Source organism: Enhydra lutris, unplaced genomic scaffold (genome assembly GCF_002288905.1).
Source record: "Enhydra lutris kenyoni isolate GAN:26980312 unplaced genomic scaffold, ASM228890v2 scaffoldscaffold7, whole genome shotgun sequence".
In the NCBI taxonomy this organism is placed as follows: Eukaryota; Metazoa; Chordata; class Mammalia; order Carnivora; family Mustelidae; genus Enhydra; species Enhydra lutris.
Genome location: NW_019154091.1, coordinates 21,449,901 through 21,474,381, shown reverse-complemented (window position 1 = coordinate 21,474,381; position 24,481 = coordinate 21,449,901). Strand labels below are relative to the sequence as shown.

At 36.1% G+C, this 24,481-nt stretch overlaps 1 protein-coding gene across 1 annotated transcript in view; it reads left to right on the top strand.

Annotated features, from left to right (window-relative positions):
* The window catches only part of LOC111141999 (protein tyrosine phosphatase, receptor type Q), a 202,867-nt gene that overhangs the window by 136,891 nt on the left and 41,495 nt on the right, over positions 1-24,481 (top strand). Inside the window, exons 33-35 of the mRNA XM_022494920.1 lie at positions 1,175-1,248; positions 11,291-11,390; positions 13,683-13,811. Of these exons, the coding sequence (XP_022350628.1) occupies positions 1,175-1,248; positions 11,291-11,390; positions 13,683-13,811 (303 nt within the window). The remainder of the gene's footprint in view (positions 1-1,174; positions 1,249-11,290; positions 11,391-13,682; positions 13,812-24,481) is intronic.

The following is a 24,481-nucleotide window of genomic DNA, read 5'->3' as shown; positions in this document are numbered from 1 at the left end:
GCGTTTGAAAAAATAGACTGCTCTATCATCAACTAAGAAGTATAGTTACTTTGGTTACTAAGTCATTGCCTGAAATTTAGTCATTATACATAGGCAGTAATGAAATTATTTATTTATTTATTTATTTAATATTTATTCAAATATTTAATATTTATTCAAAGTTTAATATTCAAATTTTATTTAATATTTATTCACAAATTTTTTTAGATTTTATTTATTTATTTGACAGATAGAGATCACAAGTAGGCAGAGAGGCAGGCAGAGAGAGAGGAGGAAGCAGGCTCCCTGCTGAGTAGAGAGCCCGATGCAGGGCTCGATTCCAGAACCCTGAGATCATGACCTGAGCCGAAGGCAGAGGTTTAACCCACTGAGCCACCCAGGTGCCCTTCAAATATTTTAATATTTATATTTATTCTAATATTTTATTTGAAATGAAATTTAATATTTATTCAAATATTTTTTATTTTGCATCTTTTTCCAACACAGACTCTTCATATAATCAATAAAATCATGAGAATTTGAGAAGGGTAGAGATTAAATTACAAACTGAAACTTATTAATATAAGTTGGTTTTGTACTTTAAAATGCTTAGATGTCTATCATTTTTAAATAAGGTAAATTTCAGTTATCTCTGAAGATGTTAGAATCACCCATTCTACAACCATTTTCTGTTTCTTATGTCATAAATGCATAGAAAGTGAAAATACTTCTGTGCACACAGAAAATTAAGAAGAATTTTTCTTACTTTGTTAACATGTGAACAAAATAATTCTGTATGACCATTCCAAATCACTGGTATTTTCAAAGGTAGTTGAGGTATAGCAGTTATTATACTTTATATTTGTAAGATATGTTTGTGTAACACAGTTTCACAGACATGAAAAATTTCATCCAAATAAATCTATGAGGGATGTAATCTACTTCATCTGTTTAAACTGCTGACCTCATGAGTCTGGCCAAACTTTTAATTACTCTCTTGTGTTCAGGATAATTATTCATCTCACATAAGGATAGGATATATTGTTCTGATGGCAACTGATTTCCAAGTTTGCATCTTATAAATACATTTTCTCTTGAATAAAAATGTGCATTTTTCATTGCTATTTGTTAAATTGTTCGTAGAAAAAAGTCACATATCATGCAAATTGTTGGTTTTAATTTTTTTATTTCATAGATTTAAATTTAGAGCCACAAATATTATGGGACAATTTACCGATTCTGATTATTCTGATCCTGTTAAGACTTTAGGTAAGATATATTCTGTAATTTAATTCCATTGATAATCTCAACATGGTAATCATAGTTGTAACATTCATTAGTAAATATATTAATCCATGACTGAATGTTCTCAAGTATAAATTTATTTCAAGGTTAAGTAGCCTGACAAAGAAAAAATAGTATTTGTGATATTCTTTTAAGTGATGGATGTTCCATCTATTCAAATCTGGACATAGATTTCAATATGGTGTTAGTTCTATGCTGATATGTACTGGCATTATACTAACCAAATTTACTTGGCTATTTAATATATAATCTTATATGTAAAACATTTTTACTTAATAAAGAAAGGAAAAGGTTTATGGAAGTTTTCCTGAAATAATCTTAAAAACTAGAAACTTACCAGCTGTTTTAAAGTTTATTTTCTTTCTAATCAAGTCTTTCATGAGTTTTTATGATATCTGCCCAATCAGGCTGAATAAAACATAAGTACGATTTAGTCCAATGCAAGTGTTTTCCTCCACTTCCTCCCCACCCCCATCTTTACCATCACCATCATCTTCAAGACTCTTTTTATGTAGTAACTGATAGACTCTTCACAACTGTCTTTTAATTGATACCAGTAGTTCTCAGTCAGAGTGATTTTACTCTCCAGGGAATGTGTAGCAATGTCTGTGGCCATTTTTGATTGTCTGGTTGTCACAATTATGGGCCAAGCTACTGGTATTTAGTGGGTAGAGGCCAGAGAGGCTGCTGAACATCCTGTATGGCACTGGACAGTCTTTTCAGCAAAGAATTTAGTGCATAATGTCAATAGTGCTGAGACGGAGAGAAGCTTTTAGGTGCTGTTAGCTCCACTTTGTAGATGAGGAAACCAAGGCCCAGATTAAGTAATTAAGTGGCTCAACCAGTATTCTAGCACAGATTCCATAACCATTACAAATAGAAATACAGGATTTAGACCTGGATTCAAAACTTGACTCTGCCACTTGAGAAAATAATTTCCATAAACCTCAGTTTCCTATTTAGAAAATGGTGATGAGAGTGTCCACTTGAAAGACTTAAATAAAATAGTATATGTAAAGATACTAATATTTTATAGTTAGTAAAATTTTAAATACTTAATTGCTTCTTTTTGGATAAGTTATAATCAAAGATTATAGAAATATACATTTTTTTAGGAAAAATTATTTCCCTAGGATTTCTCTAAATACATTGCTGCTTCCAATTTTCTCTGTATCAGGCTCTTAGAATGTGTACCTTTGTGTGCCATTCAGATCCACAGTATAATGTGAGTTGCAACAGATTTCAGTGAGTGTTGTGGCTGGAAGAAGGTAGATTTTTCCATTATTCTAAGTTAGAAATTCTCCTCTGGTTGAGGAAGTTTTAATTGTCTAAAAAGTCAGCTTCAGCAACCTCTACTTAGTTAAGGAAATTTTCAGTCTTGAAGAAATAAGGGGGCTTTATGGTTGGCTACATAGATGTTTATAGAGGAATAACATGAATTTCTTTGCCTCTACTGTCTTATTCCATGAAATCAATAGTTTTGATTAATTAATTTGATCCAGTAATTCAATCATTTTACATCTGGCTGACTAGACTTGTGGTTTTGAAATGGTGTGGAGTATTTCATCATTTGATAGGTGAGTGGATCACACCCTGACACCACCACAGTGAACTAAATGTCTTGATGGCACCAACATCATTTCCTTTAGGTCACAGCATTCAGAAATTATTACCACAACAAAATGGTGATCCTGGTGTGTTTACCGATGGAAGATAAGAGACACAGACAAAGTGGATAGCTCATGTATCTAACGGAGATGACATTTTGTAGGAACAGTGCTGAAGATGTTGCCTTGCTGTGTAGTTTTCTTGTGTGTTATGTCTCTCATAGATTGCTGGTTTCATGCAGATTATCGATGTGAAGATACGTTCAGTCAGTTCTCTGAGAGATGAAGTCACAACACCCAGAGTAATAGGAATGAAAAAGGGGAAAGACAAGCATGCAAAACCATGATGTTCAGGGATGTGATTTCTCACATTCTGTCAAATAGGTTCTCTCTGGCCCAGGGTGGACCTCAACTAGTACTTTGGCTGCAGGTGGTCTCAAGGTGCTCCTCGGTGATGCTCTTCTTTTTCTTCCTTTCTCTTGCAACAAATTCAGTGGAATAAAATAATTCTAGAAGGTAGCAGAAGTATACCATGAGTTCTTTCCTTCCTTCTTTGAAATCATGACTATCCCCACCCCAGTCATCCAGGTACTAATGTCTGTGTGCCCTGGTAATAACAGGAGTCTAAAGGGGATGCAAGATGTGGAACAAAGAGCAGAGCAGAGGATCTGGTCAAAATTAGGGAAGGAAGCACTGGTGAAATGTAGATTCAACATATAAGGTAGAAAGTCACTGGGTTGGGTAGTTACAAGGAACGGTCCCGTACATCTGTGATCTAATTTTTCAGAATTTGTACATTATTTGTAGACCAGGGACATAAGAGAAGCTTTTCAGGCTCCTCCTTAAAGTTTCTTCCATGGATTTTCTTCTGATAAACAATGGCTTTGTATTGGGCTTCTGCCCTATAATCTTACTCTGGATTGATCACATGAGTTCTGCTATCAAGATAGTCATTTAAAGTTAGTGAAACCATGAAAGGCAGGAGTGGAGAAAATGGTTAGGAGTGCCACCCTGAGTGATGGTGAAATGAGATGTGTAGTTTGGGAATATGGAGTGGACCACTGGAGCAGAATTCCTCAGTGTCTGGAAAAGTAGCCCAGTCATCTGGCTGGTTAATGGATTTACTACCATCAATTTCTGTCCTCATGTTACACCTGACTATTAGATCTCACAGTTCTATGGATATCAGATTCAGCTTGATGGGTCAGGCACCAAAGAGTACCCTCCAGAAATGGCCGTGATCCATAATTTGACATTAATAAAAGACCATGGACTTACAAGAGTTTGGTGGGGGGGTGGTGAGGAATTGCCAATGAAGATGTAATAGGACTCAAAAAGGAAATAAACATGACTATTTCTACATTGGTCAGTGCTAAGAATGGTTTCATGGCTGTCAGAATGGGAGCAAGCAAATAGGGAGCAAACAATGCATTAATGCAACACTCCGGTGTCATCAGAATATTACAATGGATGTTCAAGTCCTTGTTTATCTCAAATATGTCATGTATTAGGATGAGTGATACCATTTGCAACAGGCTAGAGGCTCCAAACATTACTAACAAGCCTGCTGAGAAGTTATGTGTGTATGTGATCTCAGACTTCAGTGAAAGAAGTGAGGATCCCATCTAGGTCTTTTAACCACCTGTGGATACACATTCCTTCACTAGTATTAGCATAGCACAGGCAGTGAGCTCCAAGCAAAGTAAAATCTTCAGGATTTAAGTCTTTGCAAGACTGTCTTTTTAAGTTAATATAGAGTATACATTTCTAAGACGGACCATTTTGACAGTGGTTGGGCATCTTATGGATACTATTATTCGGAAGTTAAAATTAGGGGTAAAAGAATCACTGTAGACTGATCAACTAAAAGGTTTAAGTTTATTGAAAAGGGCTAACAAAAACACAAGTGAGAAGGGACCAGGCAGGGCTTTGCTGAATAAGTATGAGTGTGTGGAAGAGGAGTTTGCGTTTAGGGTAATCTTTATGGCCTGTAGGAATAAATAGGGGAAATGACATATGCCATTATTTTAATCCTAAAGAAATACCTACAATTTACTTGATTTTGTTTTCACTCAGAATGAGCATTAGCATTTTTACTAGCAAAATTTGTAAGGATTGTCTTAAACTCTTGTTAAAAATCCTCGTTAGGCACATCAGTTTATGGAAACTGCTCATAGGCAATGTTTTGATTACAAGGTTTAATTATAGAGGATTCCTGTGATTTGAAAACCAGACACTGCTTTCTGCACCTTTCCGAGCTTCATTAAAGTGGAGCAAGATGAAACCTTAAACCCCATGGCAAAGGCACTCACTCTGTGATTGTTTTCTTTTGTCATAACACTTCTCATTTAATTACTATGCTAACAATGAGAAGTTCCAAAATGCTCACTTAGAAGCAGAAGTAGGGAGTCGCTATGTATTTTTTTTTGCAGCAAAAGGATCACTTGCTTCCAAAACACCAGACAAATGAGGAAAGTTTTATGATGTTAACGAGGCAGTGGTAATGTGGTGCTGAACCTCATAAACTTTGTAGTCAGGGATATTTCAAGCAGTATGGGTATATATTGAATTTATGTAGCCTTGGGTTCATTACTTTAACAAATTAATTTCTGACATCTTATTTCCAAAATGAAAATAATAGTACCCACCTCATCGGCTAACTGGAAGGGCAAATCAGATGAATGAATGATGAATAAATATGAAATGTTTATTAATAAAGATAATTATTGATGTGCCAAGGCTTTTATGAATATTTTTATATATAACTACACGTACTCTTCACAACCCTATTAACAAAATCCCCTATTTATAGGTATCCTCAATTTATTGGTAAGAAATCTGAAAGTGGGTCTTTAAAGCAACTTGCCTGAGGCTACAGAGCTGGGACAGGGTAGCACCAGATTTTAGAGCCAGGCAGCCTGACTCAGGTCAGCACTGTGCTAGTAACCACTGGACGCATTGCTTGGAAATTGCTAAGTGTCCGAGTCCATTGCAGTTGCCCTGCTCCTAGTGATGTTTCTGCTCCCAAAGACTTACTGTCCTTGCTGTACCATTTCTCCTCGCAACATTTTTAATTACGTCCAGTTGTTTTTTTATCATCTTTTTCTCCTAATGTTTTGAGATTAGCATTCACACATGAGTATGCTTTTCTTTTGCATAAAAAGATACAAAAATTCTTTTTTTTTTTTTTTTAACAAGGAGTAAGTGTTTCTTTACACCCTGGGAACCACTGTTTATTGTCTACTTTTAATATTTTGCCAAACTGATGCATGAAAATATTTTCATGGTATTCCAGGGTATTTTATTTTATTTATTTTTAAAGATTTTCTTTATTTATCTGAGAGAGAGAGAGAGAGAGAGAAAACATGAGTGGGGGAAGGGCAGAGGGAGAGGGCAGAGGTAGAAGCAGGCTCCCTGCTGAGCAAGGAGGCCAATGCAGGGCTCGATCCCAGGACCGCAGGATCATAACCAGAGCCAAAGGTAGACGCTTAACTGACTGAGCCACCCAGGTGCCCCTAGGGTGTTTTAACTTACATTTCTTCAATTATGAAATTGAGTGACTTTTAATAAATTCTTTGTGCAGTACATGAATATCTGGGATGAACAGTACTGTCCAAAAGAGAAGAGATCTTTATACTTGAGTTCTGTTATAACAACTTATTTTCTTTTAAGATTAATAATAATATTAGAAGATTTTTCCCATGACCTACATCTATATCGAGAGCCAGATATGTCCAATGAACTTTATAATTCATTTAATTCAGCTTCTGCTTAGAGTTATAAATCATAACAGATTTATCAACTGAACTGAAATAATAATTTCAATCAAAAAACACTTATGAAAAATTAGTGCTTTATAATTATGTTTGCTTAATTACAGCAGTACATTTTATTATGCAAATAAAACATAATTTAATGTGACCTTTTTTAGGACTTTAAGTCTGGTCAGGAAATGACTTCTGCTTATTACAGAGAGAATTATGTTTATATTTTCAAGTGAAAGAATTCCATTTCATATGGAAGGATTTGGAGAAGTGACTTCATTTTGGACAGTAATGCTCTGTGGGTATATGCATAGCAGTGAATCAGAATTTGTGCTCAACAGTCATGGTACACTTTGTCCTTTCCTACTAGTACATTTGTAATACATGTGCCCAAAAGGATTACATACTGTTTATTAATACATTGTATGTCATTTCCTCACTTCACTTGGCTAGTGCTTTGAAGCCGTAATCTAATCTGAAACATTTTTTTTGTGGTCTATGAAATCATTTTTTTCCCCACTGGGTTCTAAGGTCCAATGATTAAGTATTACCTAATAAAGAGGATTCTTTATTCATCTTCATGTATTTCCTTTCCCATAAACATCCAATTAGAGTCAGCATATGAAAATTCTTAAAACAAGCCATTCGCATGTTAATATATAAAAAAGAAGGTATCTAAAATACTGTATGAGCTACGTGCTGCTTTCCAGTCTCCTAACTTAGCTGGAGATTCTAGATGTCCATGAAACTCTGGAAACTGTTTTTAAGAGTCAGTATTCATTTGAATCCACCAGGCAAAATAGCCACAGGAGCCCTTTCCTATTGTTAACATTTCATAAGCACCAATCCAAGGAAAAAAATTAAAACACCAATTCTTGCCTATTATATAGTTAGTTAACCTATTTTATTTTGTCACTTAACTTTAATACTTTTTACAGGACAATTTTAAATGATAACTTATGTAACTTAAAAATGGTCATAATTGTAATAGTTGTTTCTAAGTAAATGATAAATATCTTGCATTTCTTATTTGTTTCAATGTTTGATCTTCAACCTGAAAATTTTTAGTGTCTATTTCAAAACTAATATTTATATTCATTAGTAAATTTAGCAAATTTACTAATGAATGTTCAATTTATTGAGCATTTATTATGTATCTGGTATTATTCTCAGAACTGGGAATACAGTTTTGAATAAAACAAAGACTCCTGTCCTCAAGGAGCTTTACACTCCGGACAATGAACAATGAGGACTATAAATAATAAATGTATTGTAAGATATATTAAAGTATGATAAGAGCAATGGAGAAAAGAAAAAGTAGAACGGAGTACAGTTGAGGTAGAAGGCAGAAGGCAGAAGTGAGAAAGTTGGAGCTTTCGATTTTAAATAGAATGATGTCTTAGTCTGCTTAGGCTAGCATAACAAAATGCCATAGGCTGTATAGCTTAAACAACAGAAATTTTGCTCACAGTTCTGGATGCTAGGAGTCCAAGAACCAAGTTCCAGTCAGTTTGTTGTGTGGTCAGGGCTCTCTTACTGGCTGGCAGAAGATCTCCTTCTTACTGCATTCTCATGGGGTCTTTCCTCAGTCTATGCACAGAGAGGGAGAGAGCTAGCTTTCTGGTGTCTCTTGTTATAAGAACACTAAGTCTATTGGATTAGGGCCCAACCCTTATGACCTCATTTAATGTTAGTGACTTCCTGACTCCAAATACAGTCATACTGAGGGGTTAGAGCTTTAACATATGAATTTTGGAAGAACACATATATTTGATCCATTCGGGCTTCATTGAGGTGATCTTTGAGCAAACCCTCGAAGGTTATGAAATGGCTACTCAGACAGATATACAAGGGAAATACTTTTCCAAGCACTGGAAGAAGCTGGTGCAAATGCCCCATGACCTGGTATATTCCAAGAACAACAAGGGGGCCAGTCTGGCTCCAGCGGAGTGAGAAAGGTGGAGATTGAAAGGGAAGTCAGAGAGATTACAGGGAGTCAGAGAATTAATGAGGGACCAGATCTCAGAGGCCATTGGAAGGACTTTGGCTTCTCCCTGTGAGAGATGAGGAGGATTTTAATTAGGAAGGTAATATTATAAAAAGGATTGCTCTTCCTGCAATTGAAAATAGATGGGAAGAACACAAGGGTGAATCCAAGAAGACTTGTTAGGTATCTATACGATAATTTGTGCAAAGCAGGGTGATGGCCTGGCTCGGGATCCTGGCAGCAGAGGGGATGAGAAATGAATGCAGCTTACACAAAGTTTTGAATAGTATAATGAAACCCTAAATCCTTACTAATTAAATGTAATAGTTTTTAACATTTTGTTACTCTTGTTTTATTTACACATTTGTTCCTTTATTTCTGAAGTATTTTAAAGTAAATTACACAGGGGTGCCTGGGTGGCTCAGTCATTAAGCCTCTGCCTTGGGCTCCGGTCATGATCCCAGGGTCCTGGGATCGATCTCCCGCATTGGGCTCCCTGCTTAGCGGGGAGCCTGCTTCTCTCTCTCCCACTCCTGCTGCTTGTGTTTCCTCTCGTTGTGTATCTCTCTCTGTCAAATAAATAAAAATCTAAAGGATGGAAGGAAGGAAAGGAGGGAGGAAGGGAGGGAGAGTGGGAGAGAGAAAGGGAGAAAGAAAAGAAAAGAAAAAAGGAAAGAGGGAGGAAAGAAGGAAATCACACAGTGCATTATGTTCCACTATTTAGTAAGTTTCTCTAATAAGAACATTTCTATTGTCACAGTTAAATAAAATTAATGATAAACAAAATCCTTAATATATAATATTCTACATATTTTCAAATCATCTTCTGTTTTTTTCTTCATAATATGTCTGAATCAGGACCCCAGTAAGAGGTCCATATATTATTTTTTTGTTTTTGTGTCTCTCAATCTCTTTTCTTCTTCCTCTTTTTTCCCCTATGCCATAGATTCATTTAGGCACCCACATGAGTTGTTCTATAGGTGGTCCCATATTCTGATTTGTTTGATTGTTTTCTCTAGGTATGATTTAATTTTTATTCCTTCCTCTACTTTCTTAAAATTAGAAATAAGATCTAAAGGCTTGAATATTCACAATTAAAATTTTCGGCAAGGGTATTTTGCAGGTGTTGGCTGCCTAGATTAAATAACCTCTCATCGGGAGGCATATAATATCTGGTTGTCACATCTCAATGATGTTAAAATTGATCAGTGGGTTTAGTTATAGTGACAGCATGATCCTACATTGGCAAGTTGTTTTTTTCCCCCTTGTTAGAACCAACAAATAATCTGTAGGATGAGAGTTTAGTGTCCTGTTAATATCCAGTTCCTTTCAACCTACCTCCTAATCATTAAGGATGGATTTATGATTGTTACCTAAATCAATTACTTTATTAGGAGTGAAAAACTAATTTCTAATTGTATTATTCCTTCTGCACTTACTAAATGGAGCTCTCCTCTCAGAAAAGCTTTATTGCCTTATGTAGGACTATTTTTTTAATTCATGAAATATAGTTCATATGAGAAAGTTAGGAAAAATGCTTACTTTTTTCCCTTTAATTGCATACTTTTAAAATAAGGAAATGGTAGTCTGGCTATAAGCAGTGTTTACAGATTAAAAGTTTGTGTATTTTTTTATTTCTCTTTCAATGAATAATATTAGAACTTGTGGATTTTTATATATTGAATCTGTTTCCACCAATTCCAGTTTTTATTCATCATAAAATTTGAATTGTTCCCTCTTTAACCAGTGGGAACTTCTGCAAGATGATCTTTAGTTCTTTCCGTACCATTAGCCTTTGATAGCTTCTTGGCTGTCTGGCCCCACTAGATGTCCCAAATTCCTTTTGTTTGTTTATCACACGTTGATTACTATCTCTCCAAGTTTCCTTAGTTTCTTTTAATGAAAAGTGTATGTATTTTGAAGATGGAGGCACCAGAATTTCCTAGGATATTGTCAATGTGTTCTACGAGAGAAAGAGAGTCAAATACGACTCCAGAGTTTTTGGACTAAGTAACTAGATCAATGAAGTTGCTATCCACTAAGAGTTAGAAAGCTGCAGTTGAAAGGAAGGGGTTATAGGAGTTCAATCTAAATACTGATTTTGAAAAATTTTTTTTTTAAGATTTTATTTATTTATTTGACAGAGAGAGATCACAAGTAGGCAGAGAGGCAGGCAGAGAGAGAGGGAAGCAGGCTCCTCGCAGAGCAGAGAGCCCAATGTGGGGCTCGATCCCAGGACCCTGAGATCATGACCTGAGCCGAAGGCAGAGGCTTTAACACACTGAGCCACCCAGGCACCCCTGATTTTGAAATTTTAATTACATTTCTAAGTAAAGATATATAGTAGGCAAGTGGTTACTCATGTCTGAAGTTTGATAGATAGCAATTACGTTGTCATCATTCTATGATGAAAATTAAAACCATAAGACTGCAGGGGCTTACTAAGGTGGTGAGTTTAGATAGAAAAAAGAAGAGGTCCTAGGTCTGACCCCAGATTTAGAAAAGCTAGGAGAAGAAGGAGAACAAACATATATGTTCACCTTATTAGCATTCTTGAGAAACATTCCAAGAAAATATTTTTCTGTGTTTTGAGACCCCAGTAGTATTTCACAATAATAATCAATAATAATGTTCTACTTCCTCTTCAGGTGAAGGACTTTCTGAAAGAACTGTAGAAATTATTCTTTCCGTCACTTTGTGTATCCTTTCAATCATTCTTCTTGGGACAGCTATTTTTGCATTTGCAAGGTAAGATTTATTTGTACTCACTTCCCTAAGCTGCTTTATGGACATTATTCAGTCATTGTCCAATCAGGAGACAGAAGCCACAATACTCATTTGAATGAGGAATATTTAATTAAAAAAATTGCTAACTAGTAGAAATAGTTAACTACTATAGGTGGTAAAAGAACTCTCAAGGGTCCAGAAGTAACAAATTAAACAAAATGGTGCTCTCTCAAGGCTGAGGAAGAATGGACAATAAAGGAACTAAGAATTAGAAGTCTCACTCCAAAGTTTGACATGGAATGTCTACGACAGGCACACACAGCCTGTCACCTAGCAGCAACCTGCAAGCAAAGAAAATGGCAGAGGGAAGAGCCAGAGCTGTTGTGAGAAGCTAACTATCATTAATGGAAGATAGGCAGACTCGAAACGGTCTATAGAAACAGCCCATCTTGCTGAATAGTGTGGGGGTTGCTGAGCTGCCGGAATCGTTCACCAGCGAATACAACTGGCAAAGGGAAGAATTATAGAGTCTAGCTCCAGTATCACAAAGCAAGGCAAAGAAGTCTGGGTTTAAACCTAAGAGACAATAAGGTGAAACCACAAGAGCAGAAGGTGCTGGGATTTCTGCAGTTTCAAAATAACTTGTAATTCTGATAATTTCAATGAAAAATATTTTAATTAGGTCTGAATCTTAAAGTTTATTCAGAAGAGATCATTTTTACAATCAGGAAAACACTTTGAAGATGTCCAACTTCCTTATATGGTGGACCCCTTTTTCCTGTTTATTTTACCAACATGTCTGTATTACATTTTCCAAGGGTCCCTTTAAATTCCCAGTATCGGTCTCCTAGTTCTTGATGTTTACAGGGCCTCAGGGGAAATCTTAGTTGTGGTCCTAAAATCTGGCTTCATAAAATAGATTTTTGAGCTAAAGGGGCCTTACATTTGCAAAAATAACCATGACACTAATTTCCTAAGTAGCTTGATAGGCTGTTTTTATTTTACCTGGAGAAGGTGGTCCCATATTCTGTTCACTCTGAATCTCTTAAATCATCATTTTGATGGATAATTTGAGGAGCTCTTGAAACAAATATTTTTTTTTATGCTACATATTGTTCTCAGATTCAGCCAGGAGATGGTGAGGGAAAGTCATTATTCTAGGCACTTTTAGGGAAGGATTGTGTAAGATATCTTCCTTGTCCTGAGGGGTATGCTTTGGCCTTATTCATATTGTTTCCTTGCTCTAAAAACTTTTCTGACTTTTCATCTCCTTATAGGATGAACTCCTTATGTAGGCAAGAAATACTTCCCTCTTATTCCCTACAACCTCCTGACATACTTCTCTTCAGCCAAATGGTTCTGTTCTCACCTGAACATTCCTGAGGCTTTTATACAACTCTGCTTTTATCAGTCAGTCAGAACTGTGCTTCCTCCTCCTTCTTATTCTGGAACACTCAAATCAGATCTCACTTTTTTACTTCCTGTCAATACTAATGTTGTCTTATGAATTGGGATTTGGATTTTTTTTCTTTTTATTGCTTTTTCTACATTTAGATCTTGCTTCTCAACTAAACTGTAATGTTCTTGAGAATAGGCACCATATTTTATACTTTCTATTCCATCCTGAATACACAACTGATATTACATAATAAGTGTTTGAAATGTAAAAGATTAGCTAATATCACTTTGTAATTACCATTCTATGTCATAGAAAAATAAACATGTAAAGGGCTTAAAATGAAAGGACTTGGATTTGATTCTCAAATTCATGTGACTTTTATTTTTGAACCCGAGTTTTCTGAATGTAAATAAAGATAACATTATAAGCTGCACAATATCTTTATAAAAAGCCAATGGGACAATTCAAAACACATTTCTATACATTTTCATGACTGTAGACATGCCATTGTCTTTTAGCACTGGTGCTGATAGCAATGAGCGGTTTCCACTTCGGCTTACTTTCTCTTTATGACAAATCTAGAGACAGCTAGAGGGAGGAAAAACAAGCTCACAGCATCAGTTTCATTTGCACTGTAGTTTAAAATTTGCCAGTGGCCTAAGCCCTGATCAATGGATTCTCATTAAAATTTGAAACTACAACAAAGCAACCTGTTAAAGGAATATAGTAGAATTGGGTTTTATGAAATTAAAACAGGAGAAAGAAGTTGAGTAGCTAAAAATCTGCACCATATTCAGAGACATGACCAACAAGGAAAATACTGGATGGATATCTTTACTGAAAAAGAAAATGAAACTTAATTTCACATGCTTTCTATGGTATTTCCTTTTCGGACTTTACCACTCTTATTTTAGAATTCGACAGAAGCAGAAAGAAGGTGGCACATACTCTCCTCAAGACGCAGAAATTATTGACACCAAATTCAAACTGGATCAGCTCATTACTGTGGCAGACCTGGAACTGAAGGACGAGAGATTAACGCGGTGAGCACACTTCTCTTGGCGAACAGTGGTTCAGAGGGCCTGGAGCCATGACCCTATTCTGACCTATGCTTGTTGGAAGTGTTTGTGGGGCTCCTATTTACACAGGTCATAGAGATCTTCTTTCAAAGGGTGACCTCCATCTTCTGCACACTTCTCACTGGTGTTCGGAGAATCACTTAATCTTCCTCATGCTTTGGGTTCAATATGAACCTCGGACTATAATGTTCAAGCAAGGTTTTTTTTTTTTTCCTGAGACAAATATTTTTACACATTAAACCTTTAAAATTATGTTTAATAATTCACTTCATGTGATCGATTTCTTTCATATTGGATTTTCTGGAAATGTCCATATTTTTAATTACAAGTTGAATTAAATTTGTAATGACTTGATATTGTTTTATCATTTTTATAAAAGCCTGATAGCTCTTTATTTTAGTATGAAATTACATTAAAAATCTAACTTGTGTATTAGAAATGGTGATCCTGGTGTGTTTACCGATGGAAGATAAGAGACACAGACAAAGTGGATAGCTCATGTATCTAACGGAGATGACATTTTGTAGGAACAGTGCTGAAGATGTTGCCTTGCTGTGTAGTTTTCTTGTGTGTTATGTCTCTCATAGATTGCTGGTTTCATGCAGATTATCGATGTGAAGATACGTTCAGTCAGTTCTCTGAGAGATGAAGTCACAACACCCAGAGTAATAGGAATGAAAAAGGGGAAAGACAAGCATGCAAAACCATGATGTTCAGGGATGTGATTTCTCACATTCTGTCAAATAGGTTCTCTCTGGCCCAGGGTGGACCTCAACTAGTACTTTGGCTGCAGGTGGTCTCAAGGTGCTCCTCGGTGATGCTCTTCTTTTTCTTCCTTTCTCTTGCAACAAATTCAGTGGAATAAAATAATTCTAGAAGGTAGCAGAAGTATACCATGAGTTCTTTCCTTCCTTCTTTGAAATCATGACTATCCCCACCCCAGTCATCCAGGTACTAATGTCTGTGTGCCCTGGTAATAACAGGAGTCTAAAGGGGATGCAAGATGTGGAACAAAGAGCAGAGCAGAGGATCTGGTCAAAATTAGGGAAGGAAGCACTGGTGAAATGTAGATTCAACATATAAGGTAGAAAGTCACTGGGTTGGGTAGTTACAAGGAACGGTCCCGTACATCTGTGATCTAATTTTTCAGAATTTGTACATTATTTGTAGACCAGGGACATAAGAGAAGCTTTTCAGGCTCCTCCTTAAAGTTTCTTCCATGGATTTTCTTCTGATAAACAATGGCTTTGTATTGGGCTTCTGCCCTATAATCTTACTCTGGATTGATCACATGAGTTCTGCTATCAAGATAGTCATTTAAAGTTAGTGAAACCATGAAAGGCAGGAGTGGAGAAAATGGTTAGGAGTGCCACCCTGAGTGATGGTGAAATGAGATGTGTAGTTTGGGAATATGGAGTGGACCACTGGAGCAGAATTCCTCAGTGTCTGGAAAAGTAGCCCAGTCATCTGGCTGGTTAATGGATTTACTACCATCAATTTCTGTCCTCATGTTACACCTGACTATTAGATCTCACAGTTCTATGGATATCAGATTCAGCTTGATGGGTCAGGCACCAAAGAGTACCCTCCAGAAATGGCCGTGATCCATAATTTGACATTAATAAAAGACCATGGACTTACAAGAGTTTGGTGGGGGGGTGGTGAGGAATTGCCAATGAAGATGTAATAGGACTCAAAAAGGAAATAAACATGACTATTTCTACATTGGTCAGTGCTAAGAATGGTTTCATGGCTGTCAGAATGGGAGCAAGCAAATAGGGAGCAAACAATGCATTAATGCAACACTCCGGTGTCATCAGAATATTACAATGGATGTTCAAGTCCTTGTTTATCTCAAATATGTCATGTATTAGGATGAGTGATACCATTTGCAACAGGCTAGAGGCTCCAAACATTACTAACAAGCCTGCTGAGAAGTTATGTGTGTATGTGATCTCAGACTTCAGTGAAAGAAGTGAGGATCCCATCTAGGTCTTTTAACCACCTGTGGATACACATTCCTTCACTAGTATTAGCATAGCACAGGCAGTGAGCTCCAAGCAAAGTAAAATCTTCAGGATTTAAGTCTTTGCAAGACTGTCTTTTTAAGTTAATATAGAGTATACATTTCTAAGACGGACCATTTTGACAGTGGTTGGGCATCTTATGGATACTATTATTCGGAAGTTAAAATTAGGGGTAAAAGAATCACTGTAGACTGATCAACTAAAAGGTTTAAGTTTATTGAAAAGGGCTAACAAAAACACAAGTGAGAAGGGACCAGGCAGGGCTTTGCTGAATAAGTATGAGTGTGTGGAAGAGGAGTTTGCGTTTAGGGTAATCTTTATGGCCTGTAGGAATAAATAGGGGAAATGACATATGCCATTATTTTAATCCTAAAGAAATACCTACAATTTACTTGATTTTGTTTTCACTCAGAATGAGCATTAGCATTTTTACTAGCAAAATTTGTAAGGATTGTCTTAAACTCTTGTTAAAAATCCTCGTTAGGCACATCAGTTTATGGAAACTGCTCATAGGCAATGTTTTGATTACAAGGTTTAATTATAGAGGATTCCTGTGATTTGAAAACCAGACACTGCTTTCTGCACCTTTCCGAGCTTCATTAAAGTGGAGCAAGATGAAACCTTAAACCCCATGGCAAAGGCACTCACTCTGTGATTGTTTTCTTTTGTCATAACACTTCTCATTTAATTACTATGCTAACAATGAGAAGTTCCAAAATGCTCACTTAGAAGCAGAAGTAGGGAGTCGCTATGTATTTTTTTTTGCAGCAAAAGGATCACTTGCTTCCAAAACACCAGACAAATGAGGAAAGTTTTATGATGTTAACGAGGCAGTGGTAATGTGGTGCTGAACCTCATAAACTTTGTAGTCAGGGATATTTCAAGCAGTATGGGTATATATTGAATTTATGTAGCCTTGGGTTCATTACTTTAACAAATTAATTTCTGACATCTTATTTCCAAAATGAAAATAATAGTACCCACCTCATCGGCTAACTGGAAGGGCAAATCAGATGAATGAATGATGAATAAATATGAAATGTTTATTAATAAAGATAATTATTGATGTGCCAAGGCTTTTATGAATATTTTTATATATAACTACACGTACTCTTCACAACCCTATTAACAAAATCCCCTATTTATAGGTATCCTCAATTTATTGGTAAGAAATCTGAAAGTGGGTCTTTAAAGCAACTTGCCTGAGGCTACAGAGCTGGGACAGGGTAGCACCAGATTTTAGAGCCAGGCAGCCTGACTCAGGTCAGCACTGTGCTAGTAACCACTGGACGCATTGCTTGGAAATTGCTAAGTGTCCGAGTCCATTGCAGTTGCCCTGCTCCTAGTGATGTTTCTGCTCCCAAAGACTTACTGTCCTTGCTGTACCATTTCTCCTCGCAACATTTTTAATTACGTCCAGTTGTTTTTTTATCATCTTTTTCTCCTAATGTTTTGAGATTAGCATTCACACATGAGTATGCTTTTCTTTTGCATAAAAAGATACAAAAATTCTTTTTTTTTTTTTTTTAACAAGGAGTAAGTGTTTCTTTACACCCTGGGAACCACTGTTTATTGTCTACTTTTAATATTTTGCCAAACTGATGCATGAAAATATTTTCATGGTATTCCAGGGTATTTTATTTTATTTATTTTTAAAGATTTTCTTTATTTATCTGAGAGAGAGAGAGAGAGAGAGAAAACATGAGTGGGGGAAGGGCAGAGGGAGAGGGCAGAGGTAGAAGCAGGCTCCCTGCTGAGCAAGGAGGCCAATGCAGGGCTCGATCCCAGGACCGCAGGATCATAACCAGAGCCAAAGGTAGACGCTTAACTGACTGAGCCACCCAGGTGCCCCTAGGGTGTTTTAACTTACATTTCTTCAATTATGAAATTGAGTGACTTTTAATAAATTCTTTGTGCAGTACATGAATATCTGGGATGAACAGTACTGTCCAAAAGAGAAGAGATCTTTATACTTGAGTTCTGTTATAACAACTTATTTTCTTTTAAGATTAATAATAATATTAGAAGATTTTTCCCATGACCTACATCTATATCGAGAGCCAGATATGTCCAATGAACTTTATAATTCATTTAATTCAGCTTCTGCTTAGAGTTATAAATCATAACAGATTTATCAACTGAACTGAAATAATAATTTCAATCAAAAAACACTTATGAAAAATTAGTGCTTTATAATTATGTTTGCTTAATTACAGCAGTACATTTTATTATGCAAATAAAACATAATTTAATGTGACCTTTTTTAGGACTTTAAGTCTGGTCAGGAAATGACTTCTGCTTATTACAGAGAGAATTATGTTTATATTTTCAAGTGAAAGAATTCCATTTCATATGGAAGGATTTGGAGAAGTGACTTCATTTTGGACAGTAATGCTCTGTGGGTATATGCATAGCAGTGAATCAGAATTTGTGCTCAACAGTCATGGTACACTTTGTCCTTTCCTACTAGTACATTTGTAATACATGTGCCCAAAAGGATTACATACTGTTTATTAATACATTGTATGTCATTTCCTCACTTCACTTGGCTAGTGCTTTGAAGCCGTAATCTAATCTGAAACATTTTTTTTGTGGTCTATGAAATCATTTTTTTCCCCACTGGGTTCTAAGGTCCAATGATTAAGTATTACCTAATAAAGAGGATTCTTTATTCATCTTCATGTATTTCCTTTCCCATAAACATCCAATTAGAGTCAGCATATGAAAATTCTTAAAACAAGCCATTCGCATGTTAATATATAAAAAAGAAGGTATCTAAAATACTGTATGAGCTACGTGCTGCTTTCCAGTCTCCTAACTTAGCTGGAGATTCTAGATGTCCATGAAACTCTGGAAACTGTTTTTAAGAGTCAGTATTCATTTGAATCCACCAGGCAAAATAGCCACAGGAGCCCTTTCCTATTGTTAACATTTCATAAGCACCAATCCAAGGAAAAAAATTAAAACACCAATTCTTGCCTATTATATAGTTAGTTAACCTATTTTATTTTGTCACTTAACTTTAATACTTTTTACAGGACAATTTTAAATGATAACTTATGTAACTTAAAAATGGTCATAATTGTAATAGTTGTTTCTAAGTAAATGATAAATATCTTGCATTTCTTATTTGTTTCAATGTTTGATCTTCAACCTGAAAATTTTTAGTGTCTATTTCAAAACTAATATTTATATTCATTAGTAAATTTAGCAAATTTACTAATGAATGTTCAATTTATTGAGCATTTATTATGTATCTGGTATTATTCTCAGAACTGGGAATACAGTTTTGAATAAAACAAAGACTCCTGTCCTCAAGGAGCTTTACACTCCGGACAATGAACAATGAGGACTATAAATAATAAATGTATTGTAAGATATATTAAAGTATGATAAGAGCAATGGAGAAAAGAAAAAGTAGAACGGAGTACAGTTGAGGTAGAAGGCAGAAGGCAGAAGTGAGAAAGTTGGAGCTTTCGATTTTAAATAGAATGATGTCTTAGTCTGCTTAGGCTAGCATAACAAAATGCCATAGGCTGTATAGCTTAAACAACAGAAATTTTGCTCACAGTTCTGGATGCTAGGAGTCCAAGAACCAAGTTCCAGTCAGTTTGTTGTGTGGTCAGGGCTCTCTTACTGGCTGGCAGAAGATCTCCTTCTTACTGCATTCTCATGGGGTCTTTCCTCAGTCTATGCACAGAGAGGGAGAGAGCTAGCTTTCTGGTGTCTCTTGTTATAAGAACACTAAGTCTATTGGATTAGGGCCCAACCCTTATGACCTCATTTAATGTTAGTGACTTCCTGACTCCAAATACAGTCATACTGAGGGGTTAGAGCTTTAACATATGAATTTTGGAAGAACACATATATTTGATCCATTCGGGCTTCATTGAGGTGATCTTTGAGCAAACCCTCGAAGGTTATGAAATGGCTACTCAGACAGATATACAAGGGAAATACTTTTCCAAGCACTGGAAGAAGCTGGTGCAAATGCCCCATGACCTGGTATATTCCAAGAACAACAAGGGGGCCAGTCTGGCTCCAGCGGAGTGAGAAAGGTGGAGATTGAAAGGGAAGTCAGAGAGATTACAGGGAGTCAGAGAATTAATGAGGGACCAGATCTCAGAGGCCATTGGAAGGACTTTGGCTTCTCCCTGTGAGAGATGAGGAGGATTTTAATTAGGAAGGTAATATTATAAAAAGGATTGCTCTTCCTGCAATTGAAAATAGATGGGAAGAACACAAGGGTGAATCCAAGAAGACTTGTTAGGTATCTATACGATAATTTGTGCAAAGCAGGGTGATGGCCTGGCTCGGGATCCTGGCAGCAGAGGGGATGAGAAATGAATGCAGCTTACACAAAGTTTTGAATAGTATAATGAAACCCTAAATCCTTACTAATTAAATGTAATAGTTTTTAACATTTTGTTACTCTTGTTTTATTTACACATTTGTTCCTTTATTTCTGAAGTATTTTAAAGTAAATTACACAGGGGTGCCTGGGTGGCTCAGTCATTAAGCCTCTGCCTTGGGCTCCGGTCATGATCCCAGGGTCCTGGGATCGATCTCCCGCATTGGGCTCCCTGCTTAGCGGGGAGCCTGCTTCTCTCTCTCCCACTCCTGCTGCTTGTGTTTCCTCTCGTTGTGTATCTCTCTCTGTCAAATAAATAAAAATCTAAAGGATGGAAGGAAGGAAAGGAGGGAGGAAGGGAGGGAGAGTGGGAGAGAGAAAGGGAGAAAGAAAAGAAAAGAAAAAAGGAAAGAGGGAGGAAAGAAGGAAATCACACAGTGCATTATGTTCCACTATTTAGTAAGTTTCTCTAATAAGAACATTTCTATTGTCACAGTTAAATAAAATTAATGATAAACAAAATCCTTAATATATAATATTCTACATATTTTCAAATCATCTTCTGTTTTTTTCTTCATAATATGTCTGAATCAGGACCCCAGTAAGAGGTCCATATATTATTTTTTTGTTTTTGTGTCTCTCAATCTCTTTTCTTCTTCCTCTTTTTTCCCCTATGCCATAGATTCATTTAGGCACCCACATGAGTTGTTCTATAGGTGGTCCCATATTCTGATTTGTTTGATTGTTTTCTCTAGGTATGATTTAATTTTTATTCCTTCCTCTACTTTCTTAAAATTAGAAATAAGATCTAAAGGCTTGAATATTCACAATTAAAATTTTCGGCAAGGGTATTTTGCAGGTGTTGGCTGCCTAGATTAAATAACCTCTCATCGGGAGGCATATAATATCTGGTTGTCACATCTCAATGATGTTAAAATTGATCAGTGGGTTTAGTTATAGTGACAGCATGATCCTACATTGGCAAGTTGTTTTTTTCCCCCTTGTTAGAACCAACAAATAATCTGTAGGATGAGAGTTTAGTGTCCTGTTAATATCCAGTTCCTTTCAACCTACCTCCTAATCATTAAGGATGGATTTATGATTGTTACCTAAATCAATTACTTTATTAGGAGTGAAAAACTAATTTCTAATTGTATTATTCCTTCTGCACTTACTAAATGGAGCTCTCCTCTCAGAAAAGCTTTATTGCCTTATGTAGGACTATTTTTTTAATTCATGAAATATAGTTCATATGAGAAAGTTAGGAAAAATGCTTACTTTTTTCCCTTTAATTGCATACTTTTAAAATAAGGAAATGGTAGTCTGGCTATAAGCAGTGTTTACAGATTAAAAGTTTGTGTATTTTTTTATTTCTCTTTCAATGAATAATATTAGAACTTGTGGATTTTTATATATTGAATCTGTTTCCACCAATTCCAGTTTTTATTCATCATAAAATTTGAATTGTTCCCTCTTTAACCAGTGGGAACTTCTGCAAGATGATCTTTAGTTCTTTCCGTACCATTAGCCTTTGATAGCTTCTTGGCTGTCTGGCCCCACTAGATGTCCCAAATTCCTTTTGTTTGTTTATCACACGTTGATTACTATCTCTCCAAGTTTCCTTAGTTTCTTTTAATGAAAAGTGTATGTATTTTGAAGATGGAGGCACCAGAATTTCCTAGGATATTGTCAATGTGTTCTACGAGAGAAAGAGAGTCAAATACGACTCCAGAGTTTTTGGACTAAGTAACTAGATCAATGAAGTTGCTATCCACTAAGAGTTAGAAAGCTGCAGTTGAAAGGAAGGGGTTATAGGAGTTCAATCTAAATACTGATTTTGAAAAATTTTTTTTTTAAGATTTTATTTATTTATTTGACAGAGAGAGATCACAAGTAGGCAGAGAGGCAGGCAGAGAGAGAGGGAAGCAGGCTCCTCGCAGAGCAGAGAGCCCAATGTGGGGCTCGATCCCAGGACCCTGAGATCATGACCTGAGCCGAAGGCAGAGGCTTTAACACACTGAGCCACCCAGGCACCCCTGATTTTGAAATTTTAATTACATTTCTAAGTAAAGATATATAGTAGGCAAGTGGTTACTCATGTCTGAAGTTTGATAGATAGCAATTACGTTGTCATCATTCTATGATGAAAATTAAAACCATAAGACTGCAGGGGCTTACTAAGGTGGTGAGTTTAGATAGAAAAAAGAAGAGGTCCTAGGTCTGACCCCAGATTTAGAAAAGCTAGGAGAAGAAGGAGAACAAACATATATGTTCACCTTATTAGCATTCTTGAGAAACATTCCAAGAAAATATTTTTCTGTGTTTTGAGACCCCAGTAGTATTTCACAATAATAATCAATAATAATGTTCTACTTCCTCTTCAGGTGAAGGACTTTCTGAAAGAACTGTAGAAATTATTCTTTCCGTCACTTTGTGTATCCTTTCAATCATTCTTCTTGGGACAGCTATTTTTGCATTTGCAAGGTAAGATTTATTTGTACTCACTTCCCTAAGCTGCTTTATGGACATTATTCAGTCATTGTCCAATCAGGAGACAGAAGCCACAATACTCATTTGAATGAGGAATATTTAATTAAAAAAATTGCTAACTAGTAGAAATAGTTAACTACTATAGGTGGTAAAAGAACTCTCAAGGGTCCAGAAGTAACAAATTAAACAAAATGGTGCTCTCTCAAGGCTGAGGAAGAATGGACAATAAAGGAACTAAGAATTAGAAGTCTCACTCCAAAGTTTGACATGGAATGTCTACGACAGGCACACACAGCCTGTCACCTAGCAGCAACCTGCAAGCAAAGAAAATGGCAGAGGGAAGAGCCAGAGCTGTTGTGAGAAGCTAACTATCATTAATGGAAGATAGGCAGACTCGAAACGGTCTATAGAAACAGCCCATCTTGCTGAATAGTGTGGGGGTTGCTGAGCTGCCGGAATCGTTCACCAGCGAATACAACTGGCAAAGGGAAGAATTATAGAGTCTAGCTCCAGTATCACAAAGCAAGGCAAAGAAGTCTGGGTTTAAACCTAAGAGACAATAAGGTGAAACCACAAGAGCAGAAGGTGCTGGGATTTCTGCAGTTTCAAAATAACTTGTAATTCTGATAATTTCAATGAAAAATATTTTAATTAGGTCTGAATCTTAAAGTTTATTCAGAAGAGATCATTTTTACAATCAGGAAAACACTTTGAAGATGTCCAACTTCCTTATATGGTGGACCCCTTTTTCCTGTTTATTTTACCAACATGTCTGTATTACATTTTCCAAGGGTCCCTTTAAATTCCCAGTATCGGTCTCCTAGTTCTTGATGTTTACAGGGCCTCAGGGGAAATCTTAGTTGTGGTCCTAAAATCTGGCTTCATAAAATAGATTTTTGAGCTAAAGGGGCCTTACATTTGCAAAAATAACCATGACACTAATTTCCTAAGTAGCTTGATAGGCTGTTTTTATTTTACCTGGAGAAGGTGGTCCCATATTCTGTTCACTCTGAATCTCTTAAATCATCATTTTGATGGATAATTTGAGGAGCTCTTGAAACAAATATTTTTTTTTATGCTACATATTGTTCTCAGATTCAGCCAGGAGATGGTGAGGGAAAGTCATTATTCTAGGCACTTTTAGGGAAGGATTGTGTAAGATATCTTCCTTGTCCTGAGGGGTATGCTTTGGCCTTATTCATATTGTTTCCTTGCTCTAAAAACTTTTCTGACTTTTCATCTCCTTATAGGATGAACTCCTTATGTAGGCAAGAAATACTTCCCTCTTATTCCCTACAACCTCCTGACATACTTCTCTTCAGCCAAATGGTTCTGTTCTCACCTGAACATTCCTGAGGCTTTTATACAACTCTGCTTTTATCAGTCAGTCAGAACTGTGCTTCCTCCTCCTTCTTATTCTGGAACACTCAAATCAGATCTCACTTTTTTACTTCCTGTCAATACTAATGTTGTCTTATGAATTGGGATTTGGATTTTTTTTCTTTTTATTGCTTTTTCTACATTTAGATCTTGCTTCTCAACTAAACTGTAATGTTCTTGAGAATAGGCACCATATTTTATACTTTCTATTCCATCCTGAATACACAACTGATATTACATAATAAGTGTTTGAAATGTAAAAGATTAGCTAATATCACTTTGTAATTACCATTCTATGTCATAGAAAAATAAACATGTAAAGGGCTTAAAATGAAAGGACTTGGATTTGATTCTCAAATTCATGTGACTTTTATTTTTGAACCCGA